This window comes from Dendrobates tinctorius, unplaced genomic scaffold (genome assembly GCF_039654945.1).
Source record: "Dendrobates tinctorius isolate UK_male_01 unplaced genomic scaffold, ASM3965494v1 ptg000070l, whole genome shotgun sequence".
Classification (NCBI taxonomy): Eukaryota; Metazoa; Chordata; class Amphibia; order Anura; family Dendrobatidae; genus Dendrobates; species Dendrobates tinctorius.
This window is the reverse complement of record NW_027361738.1, coordinates 44,743,433-44,768,899: the sequence shown is the minus strand read 5'-3', so window position 1 is coordinate 44,768,899 and position 25,467 is coordinate 44,743,433. Positions and strand designations below refer to the sequence as shown.

The following is a 25,467-nucleotide window of genomic DNA, read 5'->3' as shown; positions in this document are numbered from 1 at the left end:
CCCCACATGTGGGGTATCAGCGTACTCAGGACAAATTGCACAATAACTTTTAGGGTCCTGCTACCCTTGGGAAAATAAAAATTGGGGTGAAAAGATCATTTTTGTGGAAAAAATATGATTTTTTAATTGTACCGCTGTACGTTATAAACTTCTGTAAAGCCCTTGTGGGTTCAAAGTTCTCACCACATATCTAGATAAGTTCCTTGGGGGGTCTAGTTTCCAAAATGGGGTCACTTGTAGGGGGTTTCCACTGTTTAGGTACATCAGGGACTCTCCAAACGTGACATGGCGTCCAATCTGAATTCCAGCCAATTTTGCATTGAAAAAGTCAAACGGCGCTCCTTCCATTCTGAGCTCTGCCATGCGCCGAAACAGTCGTTCCCCCCCACATATCAGGTATCTGCGTACTCAGGACAAATTGCACAATAACTTTTGCAGTTCAATTTCTCCTGTTACCCTTGGTAAAATAAAAAAAATTGAACCTGAAGTATTTTTTTTATGAAAAAAAGTTAGATGTTCATTTTTTTTTAAATATTCAAAAAAATTCCTGTGACACACCTAAAGGGTTAATAAACTTCTTGAATGTGGTTTTGAGCACCTTAAGGGGTGCAGTTTTTAGAATGGTGTCACTTTTGGGTATTTTCTATCATATAGACCCCTCAAAGTGGCTTCAAATGTGATGTGGTCCTAAAAATAAAATGGTGTTGTAAAAATGAGAAATCGCTGGTCAACTTTTAACCCTTATAACTTCCTAACAAAAAAAAATTTTGGTTCCAAAATTGTGCTGAGGTAAAGTAAACATGTGGGAAATGTTAGTTATCAAGTTTTTTGTGTGCCGTATCTCTGTGATTTAAGGGCATAAAAATTCAAAGTTGGAAAATTGCGAAATTTTCAAAATTTTCGCCAAATTTCCGTTTTTCTCACAAATAAACGCAAGTTATTTGAACGAAATGTTACCACAAACATGAAGTACAATATGTCACGAGAAAACAATGTCAGAATCACCGGTATCCATGGAAGCGTTCGAGAGTTATGACCTCATAAAGGTACAGTGGTCAGAATTGTAAAAATTGGCCCGGTCATGAACGTGCAAACCACCCTTGGGGGTGAAGGGGTTAATGTGCAGAGTAGGGACTCCGCTCCTGCTTCACACCACTAACATTTTCCCAAAGCCCTCCGCCAGGAGATCTGTGGCTCCTGCCTCCAGGACACCCTTTCCTCCTAAATGAAGGCCCGCTGCATCAACCCACCCATGTCGCTGCCCGCTTCCTGCAGTGGCTGTGACCCCGCTCCACCACATCACCCCCCGCCCAGTAAAATTTGGACTACAAGACAGACCCCCATTTTCACATAAATTATTTTTTATCCTATTTCCCTCCTCTAAATTTGGGGTGCATCTTATGATTCGGTGCGTCTTATAGTCCCAAAAATGCGGTAGTCAATTGTTTATACTGTTAAATTCAGACAAACAGGTCGTACTACAGTGTGTTTGCCACAGACACAGGGCCAGGACAAGGGGGAGGCAGGGTAGGCACCTGCATAGGGTACTACCTTCTGCCTCCCATATGGGGGCAAACTTTGGAATAAAAACTCTGACACTGCTGAGTACCTGCGGCCGACTGTCCCCTTACTTTGGTCGTAGGCATTCAGCACACTGATGGTCAGGCTGACACTGCTCACATCTTACTCTGCTTGTGCCCCGGTCATCGCTCACTCCTTGTACATTAAGGGGTTGGCTGTGGGGACCTTATGAGGGGTTGGCGGTGTGACATTGAGTGGTTGGCTTCAGGGACATTGAAGGGCTGGAGGTGGGGACATTATGGGGCTGGCTGTGTGTAGATTGAGGGTCTGGAGTTGGGGACAATATGAGGGGCTGGATGTGGAGACATTTTGGGGCTGCCAGTGGGAACATTATGAGGGGCTGGCTGTGTGGAAATTATGAGGGACTGGCTAGGGTGACAGTGAGTGGCTTGTTGTGGGGACAATCAAGGGCTGGATATGGGGACATTACTGGAGGCTGGCTATGTGGACATTGTGGGGCTTACTGTGGGAACATTATCAGGGGCTGGCTGTGGTGAGAGTGAGGGGCTGGCTGTGGGGACATTGAAGGGCTGGATGTGGGGACATTATTGGAGGCTGGCTATGTGGACACTGAGAGGCTGGCTGTAGGGATGCTATAAGGGGCTGACTTTGGGGACAATATGATGAGCTGGCTTTGGAACATTGATGGACTGACTGTGGCAACATTATGAGGGGCTGGATGTGGGGACAATATGGTGGAGCTGGCTTTGTGGACATTGAGGGGATGGCTGTGTGGACTATATAAGGGTCTGGATGTGGGGAAATTGAGGGGCTGGATGTGGGGACAGTATAAAGGGCTGGATATGGGAACATTGAGAGGCCAGATGTGAGGACATTATTAGGGGCTGGATATATCGACATTGAGGGGCTGGATGTTGGGACAATATAGGGCTGGTCATGGGGACAATATGAGGGGCTGGATGTGTAGACAATATGAAGGTCTGGATGTGGGAACATTGAGGGGCTGGATGTGGAGACATGAAGGGCTGGATGTGGGAACATTATGGGGGTCCAGCTGTGTGGACATTTCAAAGGGCTGGCTGTCTGGACTGGTTGTGGGGACATTTATTTAGGGTATAGTATGGACAGATATTTTTATGCAAAGGTCATATTAATAACACTTTTATTTTTAAGGGCACCATGCTGGGATTTTCTGCAGAAGAGTGGAGAAGAGGTAAGTCTGTCAAGAAGAGCTGTGAGTGTGAATATTCATCATGGCACCTGGCATGATGCAAGCGAAAAGAAAGAAACGACCTATATGGTACCTGGATGTAAATGTTTACTTGTTGATACTGACTACATCTTATCATTACTGTATTTCCTGTATGGTCTAGAATCTGATAATGACAGATGACAACAACTCTCAGTATCTCTTTACCATTGTTAAAGACATACCGGGAGTTGTAGGTTTATGAGATACATATGTATATTAGCATGACTTCACATTACAACTTATTGCTATATTAAGTGTCCCTGTTCCAACCCTTAGTGTATCTGGGATGCAGTTACAGACGGCACAGCTGTCCAATCTGGTAAAGGGGCATGCTGAAACTGTAGGTACTTTGATTGATAGCCCAGTTGTCCAGTCTGATGCAGAGGTGTACTGAGCTGTCAGTGTGTTGATTGATAGCTCGGCCATCCAATCTGAGACTGGGAGTTGCTGACTGTCCCCAGGTTTTCATGTGATTGCCATGATTGCCAGGCTACTTAACTTGGCTGTTACTCCCAGACCTCTGCCAGACATGCATTCAGCTACTGTGCGATTTGTCTCTCTATTGGTAGCTCTTTTGTTGTTGACCATAGACCTCGTTCTGACCATCTGTCTGTTTATCCCCTTCTGCTTTGATCCACTATCCTCCTGGTATTCTGACTTCAGAACATTGCCTGACTACGCCTTTATGTCTTCAGTCTGTTTATGACGTACTGTACCTTCCTGGCTTTTGACCTTGGACCTCTTGACCACTCTGCCTAGCATCACACTAAGCTTGGTGATTCAGTCTTGTACTCATGGTGGTTCTGGTGATGTATTCATGCACTGATGGTGGTTCTGCTGATGTGTTCATGTACTGATGGTGGTTCTGGTATTGCATACATTTACTGATGATGGTAATGATAGTGTATTTATTTACTAAAGAGTGGTTCTCATGATGTATTCGTGTACTAATTATGGTTCTGGTGATGCATTCATGTACAGTCATGGCCAAAAGTTTAGAGAATGACACAAATATTAATTTTTACAAAGTCTACTGCTTCATTTTTTCTAATGGCAATTTGCATATACTCCAGAATGTTATAAAGAGTGATCAGCTTAACAGCAATTACTTGCAAAGTCAATATTTGCCTAGAAAATTAACTTTATCCCCCAAAACACATTTCAACATCATTGCAGCCCTGCCTTAAAAGGACCAGCTAACATCGTTTCAGTGATTGTTCCATTAACACAGGTGTGGGCGTTGATGAGGACAGGGCTGGAGATCAATCTGTCATGATTAAGTAAGAATGACCCCACTGGACACTTTAAAAGGAGGCTGGTGCTTGGCATCATTGTTTCTCTTCTGTTAACCATGGTTATCTCTAAAGAAACACGTGCAGTCATCATTGCACTGCACAAAAATGGCTTAACAGGGAAGAGTATCGCAACTAGAAAGATTGCACCTCAGTCAACAATCTATCGCATCATCAAGAACTTCAAGGAGAGAGGTTCCCTTGTTGCCAAAAAGGCTCCAGGGCGCCCAAGAAAGACCAGCAAGCGCCAGGACCATCTCTTGAAAGTGTTTCAGCTGCGGGATCGGGCTACCAGCAGTGCAGAGCTTGCTCAGGAATGGCAGCAGGCAGGTGTGAGTGCATCTGCACGCACTGTGAGGCGGAGACTCTTGGAGCAAGGCCTGGTCTCAAGGAGGGCAGCAAAGAAGCCACTTCTCTCCAGAAAAAACATCATGGACAGACTGATATTCTGCAAGAGGTACAGGGAGTGGACTGCTGAGGACTGGGGTAAAGTCATTTTCTCTGATGAATCCCCTTTTCGATTGTTTGGGACATATGGAAAACGGCTTATTCGGAGAAGACCAGGTGAGTTCTACCACCAGTCTTGTCTCATGCCAAATGTCAAGCATCCTGAAACCATTCATGTGTGGGGTTGCTTCTCAGCCAAGGGAATGGGCTCTCTCTCAGTCTTGCCTAAAAACACAGCCATGAATAAAGAATGGTACCAGAATGTCCTCCAAGAGCAACTTCTCCCAACCGTCCAAGAGCAGTTTGGCGATCAACAATGCCTTTTTCAACATGATGGAGCACCTTGCCATAAAGCAAAGGTGATAACTAAATGGCTCAGGAAACAAAACATAGAGATTTTGGGACTATGGCCTGGAAACTCCCCAGATCTTAATCCCATTGAGAACTTGTGGTCAATCATCAAGAGACGGGTGGACAAATAAAAACCTTCAAATTCAGACAAAATAAAAGCATTGATTTTGCAAGAATAGACTGCTATCAGTCAGGATTTGATCCAGAAGTTGATTGAGAGCATGCCAGGGAGAATTGCTGAGGTCCTGAAGAAGAAGGGTCAACACTGCAAATATTGACTTGCTGCATTAACTCATTCTAACTGTCAATATAACCTTTTGTTACTCATAATATGATTGCAATTATATTTCTGTATGTGATAAAAACATCTGACAAACACACATAAAAACCAGAGGGCAGCAGATCATGTGAAAATATAATATTTGTGTCATTCTCTAAACTTTTGGCCATGACTGTAGTGATAGAAGTTCTGTATGCATTAATGTACTGATATATTGAATATGACACCAGAACCACCATCAGTTACTGTAGTTGCAAAATGTATTTGTCACATGACGGACGTGAAAACCATCATACGTATCCCTTTATGTATATTGGGGTCCCTTTAGTTTCCATTAGAATATCCCCCAAATGCTGCACACCATAGTTGAAACCAAACGGCCCCCATTATAGTTAAGCTATATTAGTTTCCATGACCATCCTTAGGTCTGACATTTAAAATATAGGATGTCGGGATGAATATCACTATTTGCTCCTTGTATTGTACAAACAATGATTCTATATCTACATTTGAAAACACACCCTCTGCTGAGCCGCACCTCTAAAATGCACCAATTTTTTACTTTTGCTGGTATTTTTGGTAGAAAAGGGTGAAAATTCTAGTGCAAGGGGTCATCAGAGTAGAGGGTAGCGTTAGAAGACCTGTTACTTTAGTCTCTGACCCATTCCTTTACTTGGGGGCTGAGGGTTCAACAAAGGAGGGGGAGGCAACATTGGCTTCATCTGCCTAAAAAATACCTTGTTCCTGCCCTGCATATACCTGATTGCCATTCTATATGACTTTGTTTAGCTGTAAACAGCCCATCTACCCATACTCCCTCACAGCAGTCTATATCATACTTTCACAGAGCAACTTCTCTGTGCTGGGTTCAAAGATAACCTGTCAGCATTCCTTGTGTAGCAAAAACTTGCATTGGGTACGAAATAACAATTCTGAATTATCATTTCATAGATTTCTACATCGTGTCAATCCTCTGTTATTCCTACCAGAAATGTATGAATAAATTGACATTGTGAACCTAATATTTGTTTTTTTTTTCTTATTTCAACTTTTTTTTTTTTTATTCTGGATGAATCTAAGTGAAAAAAAAAACTTCTGAAAGCCTCTGTATGAAATGTGGGCACATGAAGAAATACTTATGATTATTTATTATTATATATGGCCCATGTTAATGCCATATCATGATGACATGCGACGTGCAGGTTTTATAGAACCATAGGCTACTTTCCTACAATGAGCTTTTCGTGATTTTTTGATATTGCATACCGTACTTTCGGCAGCATTTCTGTACCCATTAAGTAACGTAGGCTACCTGCATTTTTTTTTTCAAAAATATGTAACGTATAGAAAATCACTAAAAACGCATTTTAAACTCTGTATACATTTGAAACTACAGTAACAAAAAGAACCTGTGTGACAGAAAGAATACAAACCCTAGGAATTGTTCTGTTATATCGACGATTCAAGAGCTCAGACAATGGGCTGCCGTAACTTTGAAATTCAGTTTTAATCTTCAATAGTTGCAAATTGGGCTTTCAGGGGAAATATGCCACAATATAAACATGGATTAAAAGTGGTGTTTCATTCAGAGCTGGTTTATGCTCTAAGGTTTTGCTACTTAATAGGAGACCATCAAAGCTATTTTGTTTCTGATCCTGTTCCTGCCCACTCAGGCAGTAAAATATGTAATGCATTAGAAAAAGAAATCCCCCTACTGCCTGTAAGGATTTTTTTTTTTCTCCGATACAGAAGCTTCTGTAATGCTTCAAGTTGAGTTACTAAGTGCAATGAGAGCTTTGAATCAACAGCTCTAGTGGAGTAGTGAAGGCAGTTGGTTCTTCTCACATGTGCTGCCTCCATTCACTTGGTCTGCAAAGTCTGGATGGAGAAGCTTCTACTCCCCGACTCCCCCAGGATCTGATCTTCACTTCTAAGAAGACTTGTTACATTGATCTTTGATCCTTATTCTTTACTACGAGGAAGATACTCTTTTCCTACATCCTATTCATTGAGCTCTATAGACTGGACCTCATGCTTTTGGATCTAATGTATCCCAATGCCCATCCAGGAATCTTCCTAACCTGAACTTACTCTATAAGATGAAGAAGACTATATCCTCTGTGCTCCTTGCAACTCTTCCTCTTCTGCTTTTAGTGAGTATTTGGACTGTATAAATCTGTCTCCTTAAAATGAGCTTCTTCTGCCTCATGCCTTTCCAAATATTCTCACATGATCTAGGTATCACTTTACAATTGTATTGAAAGGATTCAATTAACAGAGCCTTATAATTAAAGAAATATTAAGATTGTAATAGTTTCGTTTTTCATAACCATATAACAGTATTAGAAAAGCGGCACATTCCATTTTTTACAATACTTTTTTTTTAAGCCTTATTTACTAATATATCCTTGCAATGTTTAATTATTATGTATCAGATCTGTAAAGTATCACAGCGATTAGACTTTAAATAGAAATACCGATTACTAATGTACTGTATTTTTACCACTATTATCATCATCAATATTTGTTTTCTAGTTGCAATAACTTAATCATTTTACCTGGCCACCTTTGATAAATCACAATGAGATGTGGAACTCTTCTCTGTTACATTGCTAAATTGCGCCTCTACCAATGTACAGCGGCTCTTTACCAATAATTAAGCCATTCGTGATTTTCGTTCCGCAAGGTTGGATTCATATATTTCCTTTTGGTGTACTTTTTTTTGGCCACAATAACAGAGTATAAAGGAAAGACAGATCCATCCCTTCTGCTTCTCTACTTCATCCACTTTTGTCCTTGACTCCTAAAACTTGCAACAGCATCAAGAGCTGCAACCAAACTGCCCTCAGATGCAAAAGCTTATCCTCCATTGATCTTTCCTTAATTACAATTTGAGCTGCAGAAATTCATAGAAAACAACGTATAATATTTCTTTCTTGGTGTTCTCACATAGTTTATTGCTTATTTATAGAATTAGTAGGATCATTTTATAGGATTACTATAGGATTGTATACGTCATCAATTTGTAAAACGTATAATCCTGTATTGTTTGTGTGTATATATATATATATATATATATATATATATATATATATAGTCATACTCGTACAAAGTTGTGTGCATCCAGCAGTGTGTCATGGCCACATGTAGAGGGCACTATTGCACTCCATTGAATGCCACATAGCGGTGATCTGGGTATTGTACTTTGCAATCTTTCGCTTTATCATTGTGTCAATTTTACTATAATTGTCACTTTTGTTATTGCTGCAATATTCTGTAATCGCCTTTCCACTTTTTTGCAGTACATGCAGGATCATCTTCCTTTCTACATTTGCTTATTTACAAATATTGCAGTTTCTGATGCGACGATTGTTACCTGTGACCATAAACAAAGTCATTTTATTTTTCTCATTTTAGAAAAACTTTGTATATAATGTTATTGACTCCTACAATGCTGGCTCCCAGCGTACAGAGTGTTCCTCCTCTCCGGAGCGCATTACTCATGTATAACCTCACGGCTATTATCTTGTTTGTACAGAGCGGGGCACTGAAATATACATTATGGCAGGTTTGCTAAACATGGAATCCTTCAGATATGAAAACATTTATGTTTCAAATACATTAGAGACAGCGAAAGTTCAGAGTGCCGCGTGCTGAGCTCCCTTTACCGTCACTATACAGCGCTGGAGAAGGTCGCCTTTCCTTTTTTTGGGGGGGGAAGCTATTTATGCTCAATACAGATTTGATATTATTTAGGCGAGGTTTACATTTTGCTTTGGAAAATCCATTAAGAGGTTTTGTCACGATTTCATCACAAGAAGAAAAGTGCGTTAAAATGATAACATCCCGAACGTAAACCAAATAAACCCTGTTATTGTGAAAGGGATCCACCTGGCGCCATTTATATCTGTCGTAGGACAAATATTTTTTTTTATAGGAGCTCTATTTTTCTTTTTAAAGGGAATCTGCCACCAGGTTTTTGCTACCTCATCTGAGAGCAGCATAATGTAGGGGCTGAGACCCTGATTCCAGCAATGTGTCACTTATTGAGCTGCTTGCTGTCATTTTGATAAAATGCTGCAGATGTAGCAGTTCTCTGAATGCTGAGCCCTGAATAATCCCGCCCACGTCACTCATGTACAGTACAGTGTACACAAAAAGCTGCAAGAAAATGTGAAACTTCAGAATTGCTGTTTTTTGGGGCACCGCATCCCTCTAAAAAATGCAATAAAAAACAATCAAATCTGTATCAGTAAAACTCTAAGCTCACCAAGCAAAATACAAGGCTTTATAACACTCCATTAACAAAATAATAAAAACGTTAGCCGTCTCAGAAAATGGTAACACAAACCAAATTTTTTTTAACCACTTAAAACTATGTAAGTTTGGTATCCCCTTAATTGTACTTACATGGAGAATAATTTTTCCAAGTTATTTTTTTACCATAAAATGAACACTGTAAAAGCAAATCTCCCAAAATATGGAGAAAAAAAAGATAGTTCCAGCTTCATAAAATCCTGCTTTGAGAAAGAACGCCGGAGAGGGTTTGAAACACGTTGCTTTTAATAATATCACACCATGAATTTATGCAATTTGTTTTTACATTTTGTCAGATAAGTTTTTTGATTTCATGAAGATGGAATCTATCTTTTGATCTTCCGGATTTTCTAAGTTTTCCCTGCTTCTGCACGACATGATCCGTTTAGGTGAGCTGATTTATTTTTCTTACTCCCAGAAAAATAGGACAGAATTGTATTTTTTTCACAATTCAGCTCCTTTTTTTCCTATTTTCAGTACATTACATGTTAGTAAAAAAGGTATAACTCCAGGAAAAAGGAGAGAAAAAAAATGAAAGAACCAAAATGAAAAATCGACCTTTCTTTAAGGGGTTAAAATGGGCTTCTGTAACATAGCGCTGATGGAGCATGCGCATTGAGCGCTGCTTCTTTTTCTCTCTTTTTCTAAACGCCTCCAAGATGGCGCTGGTGACGCTGATTCACCTGAAGCGCTGGGTCAGCTGTAAATGCCTGACGTAGTCCGGATCATGCGCAGTAGCTATTGAGGGGTTGATATCTTCAAAGATGGTGCGAGCGTCTCAGGAACACTCAGTGCGCCTGTCTGGCTTGAGAATTTCCTGTTTTGCTTTTATGACGTGCGCAAGTTCAATTAATAGACGCCGGATTTTGGCGCTTATAATGAAGCTATAATGGGGTGAGTCCAACCAGAAAATGCTACACTCCTGACACTTTATATTCATTAACTCTGTCGTAACTTGTTCTATGTATGCTAATCATGTTGTCAAAGCGATATGCACTTTATCTTATAGTACAGATGCATCTCACAATATTAGAATATAATCAAAAAGTTAATTTACTTCAGTTCTTCAACACAAAAAGTGAAACTCATATATTCTATAGAGTCATTACAGAGTGATCTATTTCAAGTGTTTATTTCTGTTAATGTTGATGATTATGGCTTACAGCCAATGAGAACCCAAAAATCATTATCTCAGTAAATTAGAATACTTTATAACATCAGCTTGAAAAATTATTTTAAAATCTGAAATGCTGGCCTCCTGAAATGTATATTCAGTAAATGCACTCAATACTTGGTTGGGGCTCCTTTTGCATCAATTACTGCATCAATGCAGCATGGCATGGAGGTGATCAGCCTGTGGCACTGCTGAGGGGTTATGGAAGCCCAGGTTGCTTTGATAGCAGCCTTCAGCTCGTCTGCATTGTTGGGTCTGGTGTCTCTCATCTTCCTCTTGACAATACCCCATAGATTTTCTATGGGGTTAAGGTCAGGCGAGTTTGCTGCCAATCAAGCACAGTGATACTGTTGTTTTTAAACCAGGTATTGGTACCTTTGGCAGTGTGGACAGGGGCCAAGTCCTGCTGGAGAATGACATTTCCATCTTCAAAAAGCTTGTCGGTAGAGGGAAGCATGAAGTGCTCTAAAATGTCCTGGTAGACAGCAGCGCTGACTTTGGTCTTGATAAAACACAGTGGACCTACACCAGCAGATGACATGGCTCCCCAAACCATCACTGATGGCGGAAACTTCACACTAGACCTCTAGCAGTTTGGATTGTCTGTCTCTCCGCTCTTCCTCCAGACTCTGGGACCTTGATTTCCAAGGTCTAGTGTGAAGTTTCCACAATCAGTGGAATTTTTCTGCTATATGGAGTGCTGTTTCATGTTTTTTGGACTCTAATTACAAGGTTTGGTACATGCCTATGAAACGTTGCACCCGGTATTTTAGTGCTGTGCATTTTTTTTATGATAGATAGATAGATAGATAGATAGACAGATGTCCAAAAGAATCAGAGGCAGCACACCATTCATGATGAAAAATTGAGCTATTTAATCAGCCCAAAGTGGCTGATTAAATAGCTCCAGTTTTCATCATGAATGGTGTGCTGCCTCTGATTCTTTTGGACTCCAATTATTAAGGTTTGGCATTTGCCTTGGGGGCCTTGCACCCGTTTTTCCTTCTTTTTTGTGCTGCTTTATTTTTCCTATCTTAGATAGATAGATAGATAGATAGATAGATAGATAGATAGATAGATAGGATAGATTTTTTTGGCAATGGGTTGGAGCTGTAAAAAAAAATCAGCTCTATTCATCTTCCCCAAGTGCAACATTGCCTCTACCTGCTGATGTAGATGGCAGAAGTCATTGAGACCAGTGATTGGCCTGCAGTGGTCATGCACACTGTAGTTGTAATGTTGCCACTGCTGCCTGTCAACAAAGACCGTGTAACAGTGGCAGCATTACAGCTACAGTGTGCATGACCACTGCAGCCAATCACTGGGCTCAGTGGCTTGTGTTGTCTTCATCAGCAGAGAATAAAAGTAATCTCCAGTACAATACCGACACTTTTCCCAAACTTGCTATTATGCAATAAGTGACACCATGGCAACTAGAATGATTTTGGTGTTCTTGCGTACCTTGCACTAAATAAACCGTAGCAAACAGATTTGTTATTTCATGGATAACGGCATATTCTACTATGTTAGTAAATAGAAAGCAGACATTCACTCTGGGGATTGCACGGCCCCCCGAGCCTCCAGAGCAGCCCACTCCACCTTCTGGCAGACAGTTTCCTATTAAATGTTATTTTTCTTTTTCCACTTAAACAATCAAGATTAAATTAAGGGAATCTGTCAGCATGTTTTTACATATGGAAGTAGTGGTATGGCTGTGTAGGTGCTTGCCAACAATAAAAATGATAGTCTTGGTTTCCTTCTGGTTCCGGCGCTTAGCATGTAAGGTTGCATTTCCATGAGCTCCTGATAACCCCTCTGACCTGTCCTTCATATCGGAGCAAACCAACTGTCTCAGATGCCTGAGCCGGAGACTTAATCCGCCAGGACACTGGTTCCATATTTATGGAACGATATCTTCTGGCAGCGGATCAAAAACAAAAGAGCTTCGGCCGAGGTGTCAAGAGCATGAGGGAAACATGGCGCCGGCACTGCCTTGCTCTTCGCGCTACTCAAACCCCAGAGGGAGAAAGCCACCAGCAGATGACATGGACGCAGAAAACCCCAATTTGGTGGACACACTGGATAATAAATGACTTCTGAGGTAGCCAGTCAATTATTACCGAAGATATTGCATGCTCTGAAAGAGACAATCACTAGCACACTGCATGCTATGCAGGAACAACTAAACAAAATGACTGAACAAAAGAACAAAATAGAGACCAGAATATCTACTATTGAAGACGATGCAGATACAGATCATGTAATTTTATCCTGACTTACCAGAAAATATACTGTTCTAAGACACCGCGTAGATAACCTAGAAAGTAGATCCAGAAGAAGCAGTCTCAGAATACTGGGACTACCTGAATCATTCACATACAGGGAGCTGAGAAATCTGTGCGAATCTGATATCCCCAAAGCCCTTAATATCGCAGTTAGCCAAAAGATCAAACGGGTACATCGTATTGGACCTCCTTTCCTTGAACCTTTTGGCTGTGTTTCACCAGCAGGACCAGTACCTGACACACAGATTTCAGCCTCCAATATCGGATGACATGGCGTGGTGAGCTTCAAAAATCCCCCCTCTCCCCAAGCATAGTAAAATATCTTGACTTTGCTAACAAAAATGACTTAATTCAAGCATATTGCTGACTTAAACAGCTCATATGGTCAAAGGTGTCAAAACTGCTCTTTTTTGAAGATTATTTAGCCGAAGTAATCAGACAGCGCAGATCTTTCGCTCCCATCTGTTCAGATTTATACAATAAAAACATATGTTTCCAAATTAGGTATCCTGCTACTCTACAGATACGGCAGCAAGATGCATCATTCCGCCCTTTCACAAGCCCAAGAGAAGCCAAAACCTTCATTGAACATCTTGTTAATTGGCGCCAATCAGAAAACTATAACTCCCAGATGTCACATTGGTCCTCAGATGAAGCAGGAGAACACCTACCAATGCACCAAGAGGACAAAGACAAGGAAAGGGAGCAAAAACTCCTGAAAAAGAAATTGAACCCTGGTCACTGACAATTCAGACTCTGTGTAAGAGGCAGAAACACAAGGATTAATATATAATTGGACACTAATTTATTATTAATAGAGGTTTAGATGATAGCAAGGAGTATATGTTCTTTCTTCCTCTTTCTCCCTCTCCCACCCTCTCTTTAACGCTATGCGCCCCTCTCCTCCTTTTTTTGTCTTCTTTTTTTTCTTCTTCTTCTCTCTTTTTCCTCTTCTATTTTCCTTTCTAAATTTCCCTCCTTTTTCTTCGAATGTTTTTTTGATGTCATCAACTCTAACTACTTCTATGAGCTCCGGCCTGTAAAGTAAAGGTCACCGTTTAAATTTATGAAACAGGAAAAATCGAGAGTCTAGAGCCATGATCAAGAAGTAGAATCCAAGGTTCTGAAGAATCTGCATACATGGTTAAGGTGGCAAATTCAAGGAGTCGCCAATAGTTCTATAAAGTTACCTTTGAAGTTAAAGTTGATGTTAAATGCTGCTTTTTATTAGTCAACTCAGTGCTCCCTATGAATACCTTCTCACAAACTAATGGGTGTATATGGATACTAACAAATGTACAAAATTGTTCAAGACAGAAAGGAATAATGCGTCTATATAATGTGTTAAGAGTATCATCTTGGAGACAACTATGCAAATAATCACTTGGAATGTTAAGGGGATACGCTCCCTGCAAAAACGAATGATCATTTTATGCCACATAAAACAATTTAATCCTGGCATAATATGACTGCAGAAGACTCATCTCGAGAGGATTGACTTCCAGAAGATGCAAAAATTATGGTTGGGAGAAGTTTATGGATCACCTTCTGTAAATAAAAATGTGGTGGGGATAGTAGACTCCATGTTATCTCCTGACCCACCCTAGGTGGAGTTTATAAAATGTATAACGTATCCACTTCAAATGAGAACAACAAAGCATTTTTCCTCCAGTTAGAAAGAAAATTACAAGACCCAAACTTTTTAGAGATCTTGAGAGGGGATTTAATCTCAGTGGTTATTGTACATGAGGACAGGAGATGCAAAAAAGAGATAACCCGAATAATAAGGGGACATGACAAGATATTACATCCATTATTAAACTCCATGAAGAAAAAAGGTAGTACTCCTCGGGATAATTATATTGCTGCTTTATTGACACATATATAACATGTCAGGTCGGGATCGTGACATAAAGAGTGTGAATTAGCTGACAACGGCCGTTTCGCACTACCTGAGCGCTCATGTAGCGCGAAACGGCCGTTGTCAGCTAATTCGCACTCTTTATGTCACGATCCTGACCTGACATGTTATATATATGTCAATAAAGCAGCAATATAATTATCCCGATGAGTGCGACCTTTTTTCTTCATGGACCTCAAGATTTGATTGCTACGTGGTCAAGCACCCGGGAGTCTCAGTGTAGTCTTCCTGCCAGCCTCAAACCGCCAGTGAAGGTATTGTAACAGCGGTGCCGTCCGCTTTCTCTCATTTTGAACATCCATTATTAAGTTCTAATGACCTCCATGATACTTGGAGACATTTTCACCCCCCCCAGGACAGGGAGTTCACTCACTACTCATAATGGTCCAGGATAGATTACTTTTTGGTCTCAAGAGGTATATTAGGAAGATTTAACTCTATCCAAATTCAAAACATAGTGATATCCGATATAGTCATACTGAATCTCTAAACATTTTCCTCTCTGGAATAATCCAGAGTTTTTGCAGAGTTGAAAATAAATTATTTAAAGAATGGAGATCAAAAGGCATACATAATATCACACATTTGTCGCATCCCACAAAACCTAGGTGTTTGGAAAAACAGGAATTAATTGAGAAGTTTCACTTAAATGCCAACCACACAATTCAAATCGAACAGACTAGACACTCACTTATGAATCAATTGGAAGACATCACCCAAAATAACACCTGTAATGATTTTGACTGCTTGTTGAGGGCCTTGGCGAGATCGTCTTCTATTTCTTTCCTATACAGCGAAATAAGAAATATACTGCTGGGCGTACAACCCAAAACTTTTTTTAAACATTGGGAGAAACAATTCAATGATCAACACATAGCGTCTAAAGTAAGGAAGGGTTAGGAGAAAGTATGTAAAGTAATAATCAATGAGATGTAGAGGCAAGCTCATTTCAAAGTTATTCATAATGCAATTTATGTTTTGGCTCTCCCAGAGACAACTCTTAAGCCCAATAGAATCATGCAATGTCCAAAATGTAGGACCCCCCTCTACAGACTTACTACATGGTATTTGGTCATGTCTAAGATTACATAATTTCTGGAGACCAATTGTAGAATGCTTGACAATATCTGGAAGTTCAAATCTCAGCTCGTCCTCATTATGATATTATTCCATTACTGGCCAGGGGAGAAAGCTAAGGGAAAAAAACACCCCTCTTCAGTTCCATCAATATTACATGTTATAATCCTGCTGGCCAAAAGATTGTTTCTGGGGTAATGGCTGAGACTTTAGATTCCAACGTTTCAAGTATGAACCTTACTGTAGCAAATGAAAGCTATTTTTCTGTTATAAAATTTGCTAAAAAACACAATAAAAATGTATTTAAATTTTTTTTTGTAGATATTAGATATGCCAGTCATGACAAATCTAGCGCAGAAGTCATGTGCAAATCGGTCTGAAAGTGCATTGGAGGAGTGTCAATCTGCTCAAAGAAGCAGCAGAAATGCAGTGACACGCCCTAAGAGCACTACCACCCTTATTTGCATATCAGTGCTAGATTTTTTTATGTCTGACACATTGGATCTCTGCAAAAAAAAAGTATCATTTATATTAGGGCACCTATACAGCTATGTCACTAGTTCTATATGTATAAATATGCTGACAGTGTCCCTCTAAATGACCAGAAGTTGAACATTTGAAAAAGCTGCAAAATGGGCTCGATTCTGTCAGTCTTATGTATTAAAACTAGAGAAATAGTTCCAGTGTTGTGCAAAAAGCAACCAAAGTCTATGACCAAGATTCATCAATGCCTTTATGTCTGTTTATTGTCTAGTTTTGTGTGTTTTGCGCCTTTTTTGTTGTTTGCAACTGATTCATTATTCTATTTGTGCCTTTTTAAATCTATTTTATATGTATTGACCTGATTTTTTATATTTTCTATTTTGCTGGCTGAGTTTTGCAGTTCCGGATGTTTTCGTGTCTGATTCATCAATTGAAACTTTTTAAAAAAGACAGAAAATTTGGCAAAACTCTGCTGCAGTTTCTTCCTGGAATGATTTTCTGCGTTTAAAGGAATCTGTCACCTCATTGAGCTTTCGAGTTAATAATAGGGTCAAACAGGTTGTAAACATCTGAAATGAGTCATACATGTATGCCTGCTGGATGATGCCTTGTTTAGTAAAAATTATCTTTTAGAGCTATGATGGGGCGTAGGTTCCCAGAAATTAAGACTGCCTCCGGTCTTCATTAAAGAAGATTTCTCCTACCCTTCTCTTCATTGTCCCTTTATCACACTGTGATGGTCTTCGGTAAGTAAGGGGGACCTCCAACTGTCCCTGGAACTATCCTTGCCCCGGGGGTACTCTTAATGGTAGAGATGCCTGAGTCCCTGACCTTACTATGCTCCTGTTATTCCCTGAGCTGCCTCCTTCCCCTCCCCAGGAGGCCTGAAACAGATAAGTTATTGTATAAACATGTAAGACATTCAGGGGTAACAAAAAGTAACTTACATACAAAAACACTTACCAAGGGTTGGAAGGTATATAGGGAACGATGGGCAGCTACTAACCAAATAGTAACATGAATTAAGTGGAAAGCATACAACCAAAAACAGCACGCAACAATCTCTAGTAGCAATAATGATCTCCAATTCAGCATAGCGTCTCCAAGGAGCTAGGAAGCAAAGCTTTCACTGGCAAGACAGAGAGGGTCTGGCCAGGTTTTACAGGGAGAGATAATGATAAGAAGCAGTTGAAAATGGAGCTGCAAGTTACTGACCAGCATAGAAAGGGTTGTTAACCTCTATCTTCAGCATCAAAGGAAACCAAATTCTTTTAATATGGGACCCAAACACACAGGCTAAATGGAAGATCTGTGATTTGCAATATGGAGTGATCTTCTACCCCCAGATCTCCCAGGTTGATGTGACATACTTTTGACACCCTTTGACATCATGTGCACAGCCAGAAATCCCACACCTGCGCATTCTGCCTGCCGTCGTTCCTCTGCACTGTGGGAAATTCATGTTTACTGTGCACCTGAGATCACTGGGACCGGAAGTTACAGTGACTTTCCGGCGCCTACGTACTTCAATAGTGAAGACAGCACCCACAGAAGGGCGAAACGGTGCTGAGGAGAGATGGCAGGCAGAATGCACAAGATTTCCAGCACCTCACATAACATCAAAGGGACACAGAAGAGAAGGGGAGGAAACATCTTGTATGACGAAGACCGGAGGCAGTTTTATCTTCAAGGCATCATCCAGTAGGCATACAGGTATGACTAATTTCAGTCGGATACAAAAATTCAAACAAATGATAAATGACAGGAAAAAAGCCCAATTTTTACTTTGTGCCAAATTCAAAACCACGTGTGCCTTTTTGATTAATTTGGCACAATAAATAACAGCTAATACCACAAGACAACAAAAGAAAAGACACTTAAAGTGAACCCACAAATGATGAATTGGGGGCCTACATTTTTTTTTCTAGCATTATACAAAGCTACATACAGTATATAAAAGTTCATATTGAGACAAATTTCATATATAAAACAATGATACTTAAGATGTGATGCTTGCACACATGTTTAGGATTCTTTCTCATGATAAACTTCTGGTGTGTTTTTAATCTTATATCAAAAGAAAATGGGAAGCTAAATGCCTAAAATAAATCAAATTTTATTTCAACAAAATGCTAAAAAACATTACACAAATGTTACATGATATCGTATAAATGAGGGCAACAAAAGCAAAAAAGCGGGCTTTAAAAAAGTACATAGGGATTTCAAAAAGACATATGTACCTGAATCCAATCATACATCAATATATAAGCATAATGCTAAGGCAAGCATAAATATAAAAGGAATGCCTACTAAATGAATAGTGGAGCACAAAGCTTCCCATAAAAACTTCCTTAAACCATGCCCTATTTTAATGGTAAGGATTCTAGACAAAAGAAAATCCCATAAAGTAGCATGCCAGCCAGATTCCTATCCGCAATAAGCTATACAGGCTGCATAAGTGCATAGTGCTGTGCAAATAGATTTACCACAATGTGCTGCATAGATGCATAATGATGTGCAGACAAATGTATCACAATGGATACCATATACATATAGCCAGATAGAAAAGAAAATAGCTGCTGCAAGACAGATACCGTACCTAGTCGGCCCTGGCACCCCTGACGCACGTTTCGCGGTAATGCTTCTTCCAGAGGGAGTGTGCGTATGTAAAAAGCTCTCAAACTGGTGTATTTATGTGAAGCTCAATAATTGTTCACAGCGGTGGAATAATGGCGCTTCAACCGGTATTCTCTGCATGACGTCAGCACAGGTCAGCGTCAAGTGCCGTCCGCTCCACCCCCAGCCCGACGTGTCAGAGCTAAGGGGCGGCTCGGGCGGCAGGAAAGATGCATCACCGCGGCAACGCCGAGAAACAGGAAGCTGGCAGAAGCGCACGTCGCTATGATCAGAGAACACGATATGTGCCTGCAGCAGCAGAAAGAGAGAAAGAAAAAAGAAAAAGGGGGGGGAGAGGCATACAAAATATAGTGCTCCTACATCAATGCATCGTGAAAAGGAGCATTTACCTATAATATATCAAAGTGGCATATATAGCACTGTTTAGAAGCAAGAATAAAAAACATATAAATGTGGTGCATCTATATCAATGCATGGGACATGAGGGACGTTCCAGGAAGCATTTTGAGTACATGGTATGCTATTATACTCACGTTTATTGCATGATATTGGGTTATGCTGGGTTTAGCATGGATTTCTGACTGAGGGAATTTAGGAGGGTATGATACCCCCATATAGCGGGATATGCCTGTGGATAGCCAGCTCACAAGTGTTAAAGTAAGCAAAATTGTGCTATTCCCTAATCATGTTAATTATGCTGAAACTCAATATATGGGAATGCATTAGCATAGTGAAATGTACTGTTTAATGATGCGTCTATGACTGTTTTGTCTCTCTTCATGGTCTAGCACCTTCTTTTTAATTATTGGAATGTATTGTTATAAATAAAGATAACTTTTTTATGTGCCATGGTGTGGAACCTTCTTTGATTTAATGAATATAGGTTACCACAAAAGGTGTTTATAGTTAATTTGTGGCACATTTCACATATTAGGGATGTTGCTAATTGTTTGGGCAACTTTGTGAATATAATATATCAAAGTGGCATATATAGCATTGTTTAGAAGCAAAAATAAAAAAACATATAAATGTGGTGCATCTATATCAATGCATAGTGAAGGACTGCATATACATATAATATATCAGTGACATACAGTGGGGCAAAAAAGTATTTAGTCAGTCAGCAATAGTGCAAGTTCCACCACTTAAAAAGATGAGAGGCGTCTGTAATTTACATCATAGGTAGACCTCAACTATGGGAGACAAACTGAGAAAAAAAAATCCAGAAAATCACATTGTCTGTTTTTTTTTCATTTTATTTGCATATTATGGTGGAAAATAAGTATTTGGTCAGAAACAAAATTTCATCTCAATACTTTGTGATATATCCTTTGTTGGCAATGACAGAGGTCAAACGTTTTCTGTAAGTCTTCACAAGGTTGCCACACACTGTTGTTGGTATGTTGGCCCATTCCTCCATGCAGATCTCCTCTAGAGCAGTGATGTTTTTGGCTTTTCGCTTGGCAACATGGACTTTCAACTCCCTCCAAAGGTTTTCTATAGGGTTGAGATCTGGAGACTGGCTAGGCCACTCCAGGACCTTGAAATGTTTCTTACGAAGCCACTCCTTCGTTGCCCTGGCGGTGTGCTTTGGATCATTGTCATGTTGAAAGACCCAGCCACGTTTCATCTTCAATGCCCTTGCTGATGGAAGGAGGTTTGCACTCAAAATCTCACGATACATGGCCCCATTCATTCTTTCATGTACCCGGATCAGTCGTCCTGGCCCCTTTGCAGAGAAACAGCCCCAAAGCATGATGTTTCCACCACCATGCTTTACAGTAGGTATGGTGTTTGATGGATGCAACTCAGTATTCTTTTTCCTCCAAACACGACAAGTTGTGTTTCTACCAAACAGTTCCAGTTTGGTTTCATCAGACCATAGGACATTCTCCCAAAACTCCTCTGGATCATCCAAATGCTCTCTAGCAAACTTCAGACGGGCCCGGACATGTACAGGCTTAAGCAGTGGGACACGTCTGGCACTGCAGGATCTGAGTCCATGGTGGCGTAGTGCGTTACTTATGGTAGGCCTTGTTACATTGGTCCCAGCTCTCTGCAGTTCATTCACTAGGTCCCCCCGCGTGGTTCTGGGATTTTTGCTCACCGTTCTTGTGATCATTCTGACCCCACGGGGTGGGATTTTGCATGGAGCACCAGATCGAGGGAGATTATCAGTGGTCTTGTATGTCTTCCATTTTCTAATTATTGCTCCCACAGTTGATTTCTTCACTCCAAGCTGGTTGGCTATTGCAAATTCAGTCTTCCCAGCCTGGTGCAGGGCTACAATTTTGTTTCTGGTGTCCTTTGACAGCTCTTTGGTCTTCACCATAGTGGAGTTTGGAGTCAGACTGTTTGAGGGTGTGCACAGGTGTCTTTTTATACTGATAACAAGTTTAAACAGGTGCTATTACTACAGGTAATGAGTGGAGGAAAGAGGAAACTCTTAAAGAAGAAGTTACAGGTCTGTGAGAGCCAGAAATCTTGATTGCTTGTTTCTGACCAAATACTTATTTTCCACCATAATATGCAAATAAAATGAAAAAAAAACAGACAATGTGATTTTCTGGATTTTTTTTTCTCAGTTTGTCTCCCATAGTTGAGGTCTACCTATGATGTAAATTACAGACGCCTCTCATCTTTTTAAGTGGTGGAACTTGCACTATTGCTGACTGACTAAATACTTTTTTGCCCCACTGTATGTAACATTATAAGAAAAATCATTAATGTGTAAAAAATGTACATAAAAAGTGCATTAGTGCAAATATATATATAATTTATAAAAAGAAAAAAATAAATGTTTCTAACATGAACCAAAAATACCATAATATACATAAAATAAAAAATAATAAAATATATCCAGTTATGAGAAAATATATATAAAGTGCATTAGTGCATACATATGTACAATTAATAAATAAAAATTATAACTCCATATACCAAATCAGAAGTGCATAAATGTACATATACACAAAAAGTAATATACCTAATCACAAAAGAATATATAACCCAAATACAGCATAACTGATACAATATAGCATCAGTAATGGTGCATATACAAAAACCCCAATAAATAGTTATTAGTATATAACAATATGGGCACAAATTTTTCTTCTTTTTCTTTTTCTTCTATAAATCTTCTTTGCTGCTTATCAAAAAGATCAAAGTGACGATAAGAAGAACATAATGCGCTTCAATCATAAAAAGGTGTCATCCAGTATAGCGATAATCAGAAAGGAAAGTTTAAAAATATCTAAAAAATATATACAAAAAATGCAAGTTAAAATCAAAAGAATAAAAAACAAAAAAACAAAAAAGAGCATTCTACAAGAATGGAGCAAAACTTAATATTTCATTCAAACCCGCCGGCTGGACTGATTGAATTCTAGAAATCCAGCGGGCTTCTAACTGCGCTAATGTCTTACGCCAGTTACCTCCCTGTAAATCTATATATACATTATCAATACCCGTGACTTTTTAGGAGTTTGGCATTACATTCATGGTATGCCTTGAAGTGCTTTGCTATTGGTTTTAATACTGTCCAATCATCTTCATCTTGTGCATTTATAATGTCATGGTAGTGCTCTCTTACTCTAACTTTTAGAGGCCTAGATGTTAATCCAACATAAATCATAGGGCACGGACAAACTGTATAATAGATTACTCCCACAGAGTCACAAGTGATATACTGAGTAATAGTAAATTCTTTCTTACCGCTACTAGATTTGAATTTAAGAGCTCGATTCATGTTGGGACAGACTATACATTTCCCACATGGGTAAAATCCCCATTTGGGCTCATTGGATCCGAAAATTTTGTTTGGCTGCTGTTCTGAATAATGACTGTGTACCAATTGGTCCTTTAGATTTGTTGGACGCCTGTAAATAATAGACGGTTGTGAAGGGATATATTTAGCCAAAGTGTGGTCGTTTGTAATATAGGCCAATATTGATTCAAAATGTCTCTCGTTTTCTTCCATTGATGGTTATAGGTAGCAATAAATCTTACCTTTGATTCATTTCCAATTCTAACATGTGGTTGCAATAGATCATTCCTATTCGCCCTTTTGGCCCTTGCAAGACCTTTCTTTATGCTTCTTTTAGAGTAACCACGCTCTTTAAATCTGTTAGATAGAATATTAGTTTGTTCAGTAAATGATTGTTCAGTTGAGCAGATCCTCCTAGCTCTCAAAAATTGACCAGTTGGTATTCCATTCACTAACGGTTGCGGATGTCAGGAAGTTGCGTGAAGGATACAATTTACCACAGTTTCCTTTCTGAACACATTGGTTTCTAAAATGCCGTTCTCACATTTTTTAATCAATATATCCAAAAAATCGATATCTGTCTTACTATATTTACAGGTAAGTCTGATGTTCAAATTGTTGTCATTCAGGATATCGACAAATCGACAAAGGCAAGGAGATCTTGTTCAGAACCTTGCCAGATAAGTAGTACATCGTCTATGTAACGAACCCATAAAAGGGCTCCCTCAATGTATGCCACAGGATTAGTAAAGAAAATGGATTGCTTCCATTTTCCCAAAAACAAATTAGCATAAGATGATGCATATGCTGCCCCCATAGCGGTCCCTTGCTTTTGCAGATAAATGCCCCCTTTAAATGTGAAGAAATTATGCTCTAAAGCAAATTGAAGGAGTTTCAATAGGAATTCAATAAATTCTGCATCATAATTAGATAAATTCAAAAAGGTTTTAACAGCCAAGATGCCGTTGGCATGCTGAATAGGTGTATATAAGGACTCAACGTCCATGGTAACTAACCACATGTCTTCATCCATTGGAATTCCCTCTAGTCTCCTCAAAACAACCCCCGTATCTTTAACATATGATGGCAAATTGCCAACCAAGGGTTTCAAATAGAAATCCAGGTATTTGCTGATAGTTTCACACAGGTTACCATTGCCTGAAACAATAGGACAACCTGGGGGATTCTCACAATCTTTGTGTATCTTAGGAGTGAAATAGATACATTCCATTCTAGGGTATTCAGACATCAAGTGCTTTTTAAGGTCCTTAGTAATGATGCCTTTATCAAAGGCCACATCCAGGATTACTTGTAATTCCCTTTGAAATTTCAATGTGGGGTTAAAGGTAAGCTTCTGGTAACATTTAGTGTCTCCTAATTGGCGGAAGGCCTCTTTTTTGTACAATTTGCTAGGCCAGATAACCACATTGCCTCCTTTATCAGCAGGCTTTATAACAACCCCCTTAAGATTTTTTAAATCATTAAGGGCCACCCTTTGTTCCATGGTGAGGCTGTCATGGGTTATTTTGTTAGGAATATTTTCAAAGGCCTGTGTAACCAGTCTAACAAAAATCTCAATATTAGGATATAACTGTAGCGGGGGAAATTTCTTTGGAATAGGTGGTATAAACTTTCCTACCACAGTAGTCTCCCTCCTGCTCATCTTGAAGTTCCTCCAAACTCAGTCCATTGTTCATCTATATTAGATCTCTCATGCAGTTTTTTTAACACCAACTTTAGGGCAAATAGTTGGAGATCCTTTACTGCTAAAAAGGAGTCAAAAGAGGAAGCAGGTGAAAAAGACAGACTCAATACCTCTATTTGTGATGGAGAAAGCTGAATTTCAGAGAGGTTAATCACCTGCAATTTGGATGAAGAAGATTTATCAAAATGTCTATCATATCTCCTAGGAGTATCATTTCTTCTTCCATAGTTTCTTCGCAAATTGTAGCCTTGCTTATGATTATCATCATCTTCTTTAGATGACAAGGAAGATAAAGAAGCAGACCTAGAAACATTGTGTTCACTCCTAGTTGATGATTGCCATTTATATACAGAACCATTTTTAAAATCCTGCAGGTCCCTTTGGAATTTTTTGGCTTTGGTTTCTTTAATCTCCTTTTCCCAAATGAGCAATTGAGAATCAATGTCCTTATTCAGACTTTCCATTTCTGCAGCTGTAAATACCTGTTGCAGTTTTTGGCGTGTAATTTCTACTTCAGAATCTATTTTATCCAAGCTTTTTTTGCTGTTTCCTATGAGGAGTTCAATTAAAGATTTGGAACAAGCTGTGCAAGCTTCTTCCCACCTAGTTTTAAAAAAAACACTATCCTCAATAGAAAAGGAGGGCATAATTCGAACACGCAAGCCCCTAGGGATGAGACCCTTAGTAAGATAATTTTCCAATGAAGCCTTATTCCACCATGTGCGAGCTCTCTTTTTTAGGGAGGATTTCATGGATTTTTTTAAAATAGTTTTTTGTCCATTCTCAGTAGTAGTACTCCCTCTGGAAGAAGCATTAACGTGAAACGCGCGTCAGGGGTGCCAGGGCTGACTAGGTACAGTATCTGTCTTGCAGCAGCTATTTTCTTTTCTATCTGGCTATATGTATATGGTATCCATTGTGATACATTTGTCTGCACA

General features: G+C 39.6%; 1 protein-coding gene across 1 annotated transcript in view; it reads left to right on the top strand.

The window, feature by feature from the left end:
* Positions 1 to 6,944: 6,944 nt before the first annotated feature.
* The window catches only part of VIPR2 (vasoactive intestinal peptide receptor 2), a 183,029-nt gene continuing 164,506 nt past the window's right edge, over positions 6,945 to 25,467 (top strand). Inside the window, exon 1 of the mRNA XM_073581615.1 lies at positions 6,945 to 7,317. Coding sequence (XP_073437716.1) covers positions 7,264 to 7,317 — 54 coding nt within the window. The 5' untranslated portion in view covers positions 6,945 to 7,263. The remainder of the gene's footprint in view (positions 7,318 to 25,467) is intronic.